Source organism: Elephantulus edwardii, unplaced genomic scaffold, assembly GCF_000299155.1.
Source record: "Elephantulus edwardii isolate Elephantulus edwardi_28Jun2011 unplaced genomic scaffold, EleEdw1.0 scaffold00348, whole genome shotgun sequence".
In the NCBI taxonomy this organism is placed as follows: Eukaryota; Metazoa; Chordata; class Mammalia; order Macroscelidea; family Macroscelididae; genus Elephantulus; species Elephantulus edwardii.
The window spans coordinates 702249-713735 of NW_006400098.1; the positions used below are offsets into that span (position 1 = coordinate 702249).

The 11487-nt window shown below is 59.7% G+C and overlaps 1 protein-coding gene across 4 annotated transcripts in view; it reads right to left on the reverse strand.

The window, feature by feature from the left end:
- Positions 1 to 8966: 8966 nt before the first annotated feature.
- EPN1 (epsin 1) overlaps positions 8967 to 11487 on the reverse strand; it is a 21339-nt gene continuing 18818 nt past the window's right edge. For 3 of the 4 annotated variants that reach the window (XM_006901816.1, XM_006901815.1, XM_006901813.1), the window contains 2 exons: positions 9770 to 10027; positions 8967 to 9552 (listed from right to left, as the gene is read on the reverse strand). In XM_006901816.1, coding sequence (XP_006901878.1) covers positions 9344 to 9552; positions 9770 to 10027 — 467 coding nt within the window. In that variant the 3' untranslated portion in view covers positions 8967 to 9343. The remainder of the gene's footprint in view (positions 9553 to 9769; positions 10028 to 11487) is intronic. The other variant, XM_006901814.1, reaches the window with a different exon arrangement.

Genomic DNA, 11487 nt, shown 5'->3' on the forward strand with positions numbered 1-11487 from the left:
AAGGAAGGAAGGAAGGAAGGAAGGAAGGAAGGAAGGAAGAAAAGAAAAGAAAAAAGAAAATCCCACGTGTTACTTGGTGTTGTTATGCACCATCAACTCACAACTAACCGTCCCCAGGTTTTCAAAGGCAGTAAACCACATTGGAGTTTGCCCTTCTTTCTTGCTTGGAGCAGCTGGTGGATTTGAACCGCCTGTCTTCGGATGGCAGCACTACTCCTGCGCCCTGTGAGAGTGAGAACGTGAGAAAAGATGCTTTCGAGCGGAGCGCGCTCGGCTGCATCGCAGAAGCACGGCTCTCTGACGCCACCTCCTGGCTGACAGGTCCCCAAGCCCAGGGACAGGCTCGACTCCTTTCCGGGCCCTGTCCTTGCACCTGGCTGCCTGCCCTGGCTCTGCCTCCCACTTCTGGGCTTCTGCGAAGGACAGGCTGCCGGTCCTGCACCAGCCTCGCACCTCGGCAAGCCCTCTGGTGCAGTCAACGACTCTGTCTTTCCAAGCCTGGTGGCCTTGTCCCAAGCCTGGCCTCTCCTGGTAACATGCTCCAACCGTGTCAGACCAACCCTCCCGATCCTTGCCAGCCAGGAGCACTCTGGCTGCACTTCCCAGACGACGGGCTCTGGCTCCCTGGGTGATGCGTGGTACATGCCCCCCTACTCTATCCCAACCCCACAATCCAAGAGGATCCAAACGGGACACGCTTCCTGCCCACACAAAGCTCTCCGAGTGGGGCTGGGCTCGGGTCTGCTGCTCTGACAGGGCAAAGGCCCTCCCGCAGGACCCTGACCTCCACATGGACCTGGAGCGGAGAGGAAGGCCTGACACAGGGGCATCAATTACTTCCTGTCCAGTCAGTCCAAGACGGGAAACGAAGCCTCTGTGGTGAGGCTAAATCAACAAATGCATGAATGAATCCGTTGGACTGAAAATGCTGGGAGGACACGTGTGCAGGGAAGCAGCGCTACCCTCCGACTTCTCAGAAGGTTGTTTTTGTTTTTTGTTTGTATGTATGTATTTTAATGAAAGTTTACAGAGACTTCGGATTTCCAGTCATTCATTGTTGCACTTTTCTCCCTGCCCACCTGTCCCCCACTCCAGTTAGTTCTTCTCTTTGAAAAGTAAAAGAAAAATTCTTTCATTGTTATACAATCCCTCCCCCCAAGTCCACTCCACTGTGCAGCCTTCACTCTGGACTTCTGTCATGACAATAATACCTAATCATATATCCCTTTTAAACAGTTCTCTCCTTCATCTGTTTCAATGCAGTGTTCATAATTTATCCCCTCTTTCTCAGTCTTCCCTCAACCTCGATGTCAGTCCCATTTTACAACAGTGGCACGATGCAGTATTTGTCCTTTTGTGACTGAGATATTTCACTCAGCATAATGTCCTCCAGGGTCACTCATTTTGTATATTTCATGAGTCATAGTGATGTTTCCATTCAGCCATTCCTACACATTGTTTTATAACACTGATCACCATTAATATAATTAATTCTAATCAAAGGCCTAATCACAGGTCCTCCCTACAGGACCACTAGTCAGCATTATGATGGAGGGAGAAAGGATCGAAGCGTTCCACAATCTCATCGTTCTGGGATCAACATTAACACCCATGGTCAGAACAGTAAGGAAATAGGAGACGTACTGCATTGGGCAAGGCCACTGTCAGGTACTTCCCAAAGAGCAATGATATCAGCTTGAAGACTAAGGTGCACCTGATTCGGGCCGTGGTCTTCTCAATCACCTGCTCCACATCAGAGAGCTGGACAATGAATTAGGATGACAGAAGAATTGATGCCTCTGAGCTGCAGTGACGGAGAAGAGTATGGAATATGCCATGGACTGTCAAAGATAGGTCTCGGGAAAAGTGCAGCCAGGGTGCTCCTTGGAGGCATGTGGTTCAAACCCACCCCCTGCTCCACGAGAGAAAGATGGGCCGTCTCTTCTCACTCACTGCCTCTGAAAACCCACCAGAGGGCCAGCTGGGAGTCAGTTCTGACTCAACAATACGCAAAGATAACAGTCTGCCCCTTATTGTACAATGGCGGCTTTTTTTCCCTTCACCCAACTTATTTTCTTAGCTTTGAATATTTAATTTATTCAAGAATCTCACACACATCCACCCACTGGAGAAGGAGGGGCAATCTCCTGTGCCAGTCGGATCTGACTCGCCGGTACACAGCAAGGGGAAAAAAAATTTTAAAAATAATAATTTCATGCAAAGTAATTCCCAGTTTGAAGCCCTACCTAGTAGATCTTGATTTCTAAACATAAACTACGTGTGAAAGCAGTTGCTGGGCCATTTGGAAAGGGGGAGCCCTGCTAGAGGGTGAGGCAGGGCCCTGCTGTGCCCTAAGGGTTCAGGGTGAGGGGCCAAGTCCCCGCACCCCACAGGGTCAGGTGTGGGACAGCCAGGACATTACCCCTGACCCAGATCTTGATGCCCCAGGCCCCACAGGGTCAGGTATGACACGCTGCACCCCAGTAAGGGACTCTGACAGACCCCCAGGCCCTGTGGGGGTCCGGGTGGGAGGGAGAAGTTGTCCTGCTCCGTGGGCTTCTCCACTCAGACTCCCAGCGCCGCCTGGGTGAAGGCCCGGTGTTCCTTCGCGACCTGCTTGCACTCGTGGTAAACGTGCGGTTTGTGTTCTTGGGGCGCGTTCTAAGATTCTGGGAACCCCGCTGTGGACGCGCATCCAGTGACAGACAGTACAAGGCCTTTTTCCACAGGTGAGGCGCACAGCCAGGCTCGTCCTTACCCGTCTGTGGTGCTCATGACCTCGATGGGTGAGTCTCCGACGGCCCAGTTAGCCTGAAGCTGGGCGGGGTCTTTTCAGCAGAGGCTTGCGGGGGGGGGGGGGGGGGGCGGGTCCTCTGGAGAGGCGGGCCCCATGGTAGACGGTCCAACCGGAGAGGTGGGTCCCCTGGTAGATGGCCCAGCAGGAGAGGGCCCCCTGGTAGACCCCCCAACATGCTGCTTGGGGAGTAAACCGGCTCCATGAACACGCTGAGCGAGGACCCTGGAGCCCACCACGTTCCACGGGCGCGCTCGTCACTGCAGGACAGTGAGTGGTCTGTCCCCGCAGCACCCGCCCCGCAGGTGCCTGTACTCAGCCCTCCTGGAACTGGCCCCTCACCAGACTCCTGTTTGTGTCTGTAGCTAGCCCCTCGCTTTACGATCTGGGTGTCTGTCTGCCTGCTGGTTCGTGCTGGGAGAAAATTCCGACCTTTGCCCAGGAAAAGGTGCCGTATGTACAGATGGAACTGAACGGTCTCCTCCTCGCTGTCACTGGTGAAAAATGGAGCCTTTCTGATCTCGCCTACGTAGGGAAAGTTCAACCAGCGTCTAGAAAACGTGCTCTAAGAGCCTCAGAGAGATGATTCCTGCGTGACATTTAATGGAAGACCACAATCACTCACATACTCGCCAGGAATACATCGTGCCCCTGTGGAAACACTCGGTACCCTGGCATCGTTCAGATCTGCGCCCGCCATCCTGGTGATTTCAGCAAGAACGTTCCTGTGCGCTGGGGGGGCTGAGAGACCGCCCCTCAGATCACCGACTCTGTCCAGAACCAGGCGTGGGACATCAGGTATCCCCACTTGAGGCAAATGACACTGCAGCCCCCGCTGGGGTGGGCAGGCGGGGCCAAGTGTAAGTTCAAAATGACCACCACGGCTGACTGGGCCACTCGTGCCTTGGCCAGCTTCTTGTTCCTCCCGGAACCTTCAAAGAACTGGCTGTCCACCCCATGGACACGGCTCCGCCCTTCTCCACCCTTCAGTCCAGGTGAAGTCCATTCAGGATCATCACTGAGTTCTTCCCGCTTGGCAGTGGGCACAGTGGGAGCACGGTCAGGGGTTCCTGGATGAGGCTGGAGGGGACACGGGGGCGCTGACAGGCTGAGGTCCCCATTGGAGCTGAGTCCCCATTGGAGCCCATGTAGAAGGCCGAGTTCAGCCTGTCCGGGGTCTCAGAGCCACTGAAGAGGATGTCGGGGAAGTTGGCCTGGTTGGACGTGATGTCTGTGGTGCCAAGAGACCCCCCACTCCCATGGCTGAGTGGGCATCAGTGGCATCCAGGAGATGGACGGAGGACCACCCCGCCTTTTCAGCAGCATGCAGTGTTGTCTTTTTTTTCTTGGTGGGGCCAGAGTCCTCAAACACACCAGGAACAGGGGTGCATGCCGGGCCCCCAGGACAGCAGGGTGGCCTGCAGGCCTGGCTGGATCTCATCAGCGGCATCAGGGCCTTCTGGGGCAGCACAGGCCGTGGCCGCCTGCTCTGTCTTCAGGTGGAACCTGGAATGGCCACTGCTACCCTCCTCTGGGAACCACTTCCTGCTGGTGCTGCCACCGCCCCCATCAGAAAGCAGGGTGCCCTCCCTGGGCCCCAGGTACTCACTGCCATCCAGATAGGGGGTCACGCCATCCAGATTGCTGGTGGGATCATTTTCTCTTCCTCTTCCACATCCAGAATAAACACCTGTGCGCCCTCACCTCGGGGCAGTCTCGCTCCTGCGCCCTCACCTCCGGGGGCAACCTTGCCCCTGCACCCTCACTTCGGGGGCAGCCTCGCCCCTGCACCCTCACCTCATGGACAGCCTCGCCCCTGCGCCCTCACCTCATGGGCAGCCTCGCCCCCTGCACCCTCACCTCAGGGGCACCCTTGCCCTGTGCGCCCTCACCTCGGGGGCAGTCTCGCTCCTGTGCCCTCACCTCATGGGCAGCCTCGCCCCTTCACCCTCACCTTATGGGCAGCCTCGCCCCGTGCGCCCTCACTTCGGGGGCAGCCTGGCCCCTGCGCCCTCACCTCGGGGGCAGCCTCGCCCCGTGCGCCCTCACCTCGGGGGCAGCCTCGCCCCCGCGCACCCTCCTCTCCAGTCCCCTCGGAAGCTCTTGTTACCGCACGGGAGAGGCTTCACCCCCCTTAGTCTGTGTTGAGCAGATCACTCGACAAGCGGGACGGTACGGACAGAGCCGGGCACGAGCTTTGAAAGCAGCCGTGTTAACAAGCTGTGCACACAACAGAGGCTGGCCTGCAGAACGTGAAGACACCCGAAGCCCCGGCTGTCGGAGACTCAACACAGGGCACCCACATTGGATGGTCCCCACCAGGAAGGCGTTCAGGGAACCTCTGCCGGCACTGCACGGCCGCCCTGGGGCGCAGTGGGTGCCGCCCTGGCTTGTCTGGGGAGCAGGGTGTGGCTTCACCAGCCTGGACGGCAGAGCCGCCCCCACATCCAGCCATCTTTCCATTCCCTACCTCTCCTTCCTGTCTATCCCTGGTAACCCTCCGTGGTTGAGCCTGAGAGTAAATCTTTTCCTTGGTGTGATGCAGTAGCTGTAGTTGCTGTTAGGTGCGGTCAACGACTGCTCATAGTTTCCCTGGATCTGAACCCTGCCCTGTCCTGCGCCACTCTAAGAGTGGACTTCATCATAGTTGTCCTTTTCTGACAGTCTTATGTCACTCTGAACAATTTTCTGTAGCATCACCCACACTCTGCAGTGCTTCATGGTCATTTTTAGCATTCCTACCGCCTCTGAAAACCCGCTGGAGGGGTCAGCTATGAGTTGGTCCCAACTGGATGCTATATAACAACAAGCTACAGTGTTGCATACTACTCCATTGTGTGAAGGTAGCACCATTTCTGCAGGCATCTGTCCAATGATGGACTCTGGGGTCATTTCCTTTTCTTTGCTACTGCTAATAATTTTACAATAAACATCAGAGTGCCTAAAACTCATCTCATGGCTCTTTTTTTCTCTCCAGGATATATACCCCATAGTGGGATCACTGAATCAACTGAAATTTCTAGTCCCAACTTTCTAAGCAAGTCCCAAACTGTGTTCTGTAATGGTAGTAATATTCTCCAGTCCCATGAGGGCTGGTGGTCCGGTGGCCTCAACTGCTGGCTTTCCATTAGCCACTGAATGTCTAAGCACTGTGTCCCCAGACCATCTTTCAAGAGGGGCAGCGGTCCTCTAACTTGGGCCCCAGGTGAGCACGATGGGCCACCTGCCAGCCCCAGAACAGAGCAGGCCCTCCTAGAACTGAGGAACAGGAAGCATCTCTGACCTTGAACTTTCCACTCTGTGACGCACAACTCTGCTGTTTTATTTTTGGAGTCAAGTTTGTTCTTTAAAGAACCAGAGTCGGAGGCGTGAACGGGGAAACGCACGGTTACCGCCGTGACACAGCAGCACAGCAGAACCCAGAGCCCCCGCCCCCACCCCCAGCCACCTGGTCGCCGAGTGCCCAGTCCTGGGAGTCTGCTTCTCCAGTCTTGACCCCCATCACGCAGCCACTCAAAACGTCTTCACCCCCCTTTCCCTACCATGTGGGGCTGGAAGGGCATTGCTGAGACCCCCCCCCATCCTCCAGCAATGAGAAGTGGATTTAGGGGAGACCCACAGGCCCCCCCCAGCCACACCCCTTTGCCTACCAACAGCCACTGTCCCGCCAGGACACCCTCTCACCTCCACCCAGCCTCATCGGCACAGCTCACTGCCAGAAGTGGTTTCCAGCCGGTGTGGACGTAGCCCTGGTGGAGCAGCGGTTAAGGCATTTCACTGCCTGTCAAAGGTCGGCTGTTACTAAACCCCCTAGCCGCCCAGCGGGGAGGGCGAGCAGGAGTCTCTGAAGCGTTCACGGCCTTGGACACCCTGGGGGGCTCCCCTGCCTCTGGGGCAGCTGTGAGTCAGAAGGGAACTGGACCCTGGTTGGCGGTTGGGAGGCCCCGTTCCTGAGGGCTTCCTTGGCTCTGATCCTGAGGGCAGGCGGGCACTGGCGGGTTCAGTCAACCATCCCAGCAGAGGCCACCTAGCCCTCTCCGGCTGGTGGGTGAGGGGCCCTCCCTCAGCGGTGCACATCTGCTGGCCCGTGTCCACCCCCCACACCCCCCTATCACATCCCTCGTCTGTGGGGGTGGCGGGGTCACGTCCAGAGCCTGCAAGCAGAGCATGAGCATAGCTTGGTGGCCTCACTCCACACAGCGGCCACGACGGCAGGATCGCAGCCCAGCCAGGCCCAGTGGTTCTGGGGCGCGTGACGGCGCTCTGGGGGAGCAGTGCACTGGCGAGCCACGCTGCTGACCTCCAGGCTGCAGGTCTCACATGGGGTGAATCCACTAGGCACCCCACAGGAGGAACCAAGTCTCTTCCCTTGGGGTTCACAGCCTCCAACTCCCAGGGGTCCTGTTTCTTTCCTTAAATGAGTCAGGGTTTCGACATGGAGACCGCTGTCAGAGCCGCGGACTGAGACCTAAACCTTCGTACTCGGGGCGCTCGAGTGAACCCACTCAAGGCAATGCGTCTGAGGCTCGCCGTCATGTGGGCTGCCCATCAAAGCTACCTTTCCGGTTTGCACTGCTCGTGGTGAGCGCTGTCAAGGCAGAAACAGCTCGCACGGAGCTGACCTGCCAGCGGCTGCAGCCGGTCAACCACAAGGGAGAGTGTCGCGCTTTCTCCCAGAGCAGCTGGTGGACTTGAACTGCCCACCTTACCCACGTACGAGGCCACCAGGGTTCCCCGTCCTACACTGTATTGTTCAGACTCGGCAGCAGGGCCCCTGACTGGTCATCTAAGGGGGCTCTGGCCACAATGAGGGGGGCACGCTGCCCTGAGGCAGGGAGGTGCTGTCCATGGCGGGGGACACACTGCCCATGGTGCGGGGGGGCACACTGCCATGGCGGGGGGGGGCGCACTGCCCACTGTCAGGCAGGCAGCAGCGTGCTGAGGGACCAGCACGAGTGCAATTCTGTTTGGCAGGAGGGGAGTGGACGGAGGGGAGTGGGCCGAGGGGAGTGGACGGAGGGGAGTGGACAGAGGGGAGTGGACGGAGGGGAGTGGGCTGAGGGGAGCTCGCGGCAGTCCCTGTGTGAGGGGCGGGCCCTGTGATCATCGTGCACTCCAGAGTGCTGTTTGGGGTGTTTATTCTGATGACAGTGCTTTGAGCTCGGCTGCTCCCCACAAGGTCAGCAGCCCAAGCCCCCCAGTTGTTCTGCACAAGACAGAGCACACGGAGGATCCAGACACAGGGAGGCCATGAATGAGCATCAGCCCCCACGGCTGTGGGTGCGGGACAGCGGACACCAACGAGCTGCTGGGGGCACGGGGGACCCTCACTGTGAGGCCACCCCGCAGAGGGGGCACGGAGGTCACTGTGGGCCGGTCCTGTGAGGCCACCCCGCAGAACGGGCACAGAGGGGCACTATGGGCCGGTCCTGGGTCTGCAGCACTCTCGTCCACCTCAACCCCTGCAGTGTCCGTGTCAGAAGAGCTGCTTTTTCGGGGATCACCTTCCCCCAGATGCCTCTGGACGGCCTTGAATAACCAACGTTTGGCCTAGAAGGTGAGCTTCCTGCAGAGACTCAAGCCCAGGCTGGTGCTGCGGTCAGCACGGGGGCAGCCACCCCTCCACACAAGGAGGGTCCTCGGAGCTCAGCAGAGGACACCCAGGCTTCCACAGCGCACTGGGCTCATCCCGGGGAGTCCCGAGGCACGCCCTGCCTCCCAGGCCCCCCCTGAGCTTGAGGAGGGGCTCTCAGGCAGGGTCCCCCCGTCACTGTGGCCAATGTGCCCATCCCCCCGACGCTGGGAGCATCCCAAGAGGACACACTGTGTGGGCGGGTGCTGCCCACCATACAAGATGCGCGTGCGCTGCACACCCCACGTCTGAGTAAGAACCTGGAGGGACCCCCACCTCAGCAGTGTCCTGGCCACCCACAGAAGGACCAGGCAAATCCACCGCCTCCCCTCCTGACCTGACAGCGCGTCTGCATTCACAGGCCAGCGGCTGGCCCCGGGCCCCCTCACCAGGTAACACCAAAGGGCCCAAGAACTCAAGGCCTGGGAGGGACGGGGTCCCAGCTGCCCCAGAAGACCACAAGGTGACCTCTGACCCGTAGGTCCTGCCATGTGCAAAAGGGCCTCAGGGGACACATGAACCACAGAGGAAATAGGGGGAGCCTCGCCCAAGAGAACTGCCATTTATTCCCAAAGTTGCCAAAATCATCACCGAGGGTTCGCCAAGGGTGCGTAAGGGGAACATGGAAGCTCCAACACTGATTGAGGGGAGTCAAGAGTTTGGAGGGGCGGGAAGAGGACCCCCTGCTGCCCCTCCCCCTTCTAATGCCTCAGAAAAGGTTCCTCCTCCACCAGCGCCCGCCCCACCCCCCAGGTCCAGTCTCTCTGTGGGGAGGGGAGTGGGGGGCGATGGGAAGAGGGTGTAGTGTGAGTGGGCCCCGGAGGGGAAAGGGGCCCCCATTTCACATGCACTCAACACTGATCCCCAGGGAGCAGGAACGGGGGAGCTGGGCGGGACCAAGTCCCCCTCCCCCGGGATTATAGGAGGAAAGGGTTAGTGTTGGGGGCCGGGGGGCCCGGGGGCATCATGGGGGGTAGGCCAGGGCCCCCGCCAAGGGGAGAGATGTACGCAGGCGGCCCACCGGGGACGGGGGGCGCAGGGCTGAGACGCAGCTGGTTCAGAGTGAGCGTGGCGGGGGGCGCGGGCTGGAATGGGTTGGTGACCGAAGGGCCGGAGGCTGGGGCACCTGCGAGGGAGACAGACAGACAGACATCCAGCGCAGAGTCAGTGGCAGTCTGGAAACGCAACACATCACGGCGCATGCAGGCACTGGACCCTCCCGTGGGGCTCCTAGCCAGGGAGGGGGGCAGAGGGTCCCCGTGAAGAGGGAAGGATGACTGAGAGCAGCAGAGGGGCCGGGGGTGAGCAGACCGGGGGTGGAGGGGGGTAGGGGGTCCACTCACCGCTTGGCAGGAACGGGTTGGAGGCCTTGGCTCCTGGGGGCGTGGGGCCAGGCCGGCTCACCAGCGAGTCCAGGTCCACGAGGGCTGCGTTGGGCCCCAGGAATGACTCGGGCGTCTTCCGTGTGGGGGGCGTAGGGGTCGGGGTGGCTGCAGGTGGGGGGCTCCCCACAGCCTCAGCCAGGGAGCCCCCAACTCCGCTCATGTCGAAGGCCCCAGGGCTGCGGGCGGGCACCTCTCCAGCCAGCAGCTCCAGTTCTCCTGGAACAAAGCAGGCAGGGTTCAGGAGGACTCGAGGGCTGCAGGGCAGGGTCTCTCCTCAGGGAGGTCTGCTACCCAGAGGACGCGGGTGGGAGGTGGGCAAAGGCTCAGAGAGGAAGTGTCACTGGCTAAAGAGGGGAACCCCAGAAAGGCTATTTGCAAGAAACAGGAAGTGACATGTTGGCATGGATGTAGGGCCAGGAGCCTTGGCCACTCCAGCGCTGTGCAAATCTATAGCTGCTACAGGAAATGGTATAGCTGTCCCTCGGGGTCACAGGGACCCACTGAGCTGTCCCTCAGGGTCACAGGGAACACCTGGACCAAGCCCACTGGCGCCCAGTGGCTTCTGCGCCCCAGAGCCTCCATCAGGCTGTGAGGCAGGACGTCGCTGAGCAGAGAGCTGGCCTTTCTCCCGCGGCTCAGTCAGTCCTGACTACCCAGCTCTCGACCCTGTTAGCAGCCCCGCACAGGACACCATCACCACCAGGCGCTAAGAACTAGCCAGGACCCATCCACGCCACTCCTCAGTGTCCACCAGAACTGAAGGAGGACAGAGACGTGCACCGTGTCACGGCACCAGCCCGCATGACAGCGACAGGTGGAAACAAACGTCAAGTCTCCCAAAGGAGGAGCTGGAGAGCACAGCGTGCAGACGGCAGAATGCTGGGCTGGGGAGGGCAGAGCAAAGGCCAGGCGTGCCAGGCTGCAGACGGCAGAATACTGGACCAGGGAGGGCAGAGCAAAGGCCAGGCATGCCGGGCTGCAGACAGAATGCTGGACCAGGGAGAGCCAAGCAAAGGCCAGGCGTGCCAGGCTGCAGACGGGAGAATGCTGGGCTGGGGAGGGCAGAGCAAAGGCCAGGCATGCCAGGCTGCAGACGGCAGAATGCTGGGCCAGCATGGGCAGGCAGCGTAAAGGCCAGGCGTGCCGGGCTGGTGGAGACCACAGGAGCCCTAGACGGCGGCCTTTGGGGGTCCTGTGGCTCCACTCTGACCACACCCCTGACAGCTGTGCGGTGCACCAGCACCTGGGAGGAGCGCGCTGCTCGGAGCAGACAGCACGTGGGGCGAGGGGCGTCTGCCTGGGGACGCGCAGCTGGGAGGGCAGGACAGAAGGGCGAGCGGACAGAGCTCAGGAAGCGAGGACAGGGCTGTCGATCACTCTGTGGGCTGCAGTCAGCAACACACAAGGCATCTACGAACTGCTGAGTGCACAACCAGGCCCAAACCTTCACCGAGATACAGTGACTGAGTCGGCTAGACAGAGATGGACAAAGAGACCACGGTCTCTCTCTCATTGTCTGCACCTCAGAACCAGCTCAGAGCTGCCACCACGGAGGAGAACACTGCCCCCCTTTCTCCTGTGGAGCCACTGAGGAACTCAAACCACAGAGAGGTCCCCGCATCACAGGAGGTCCCCACATCACAGGAGGTCCCTACATCACATCACAGGAGGTCCCT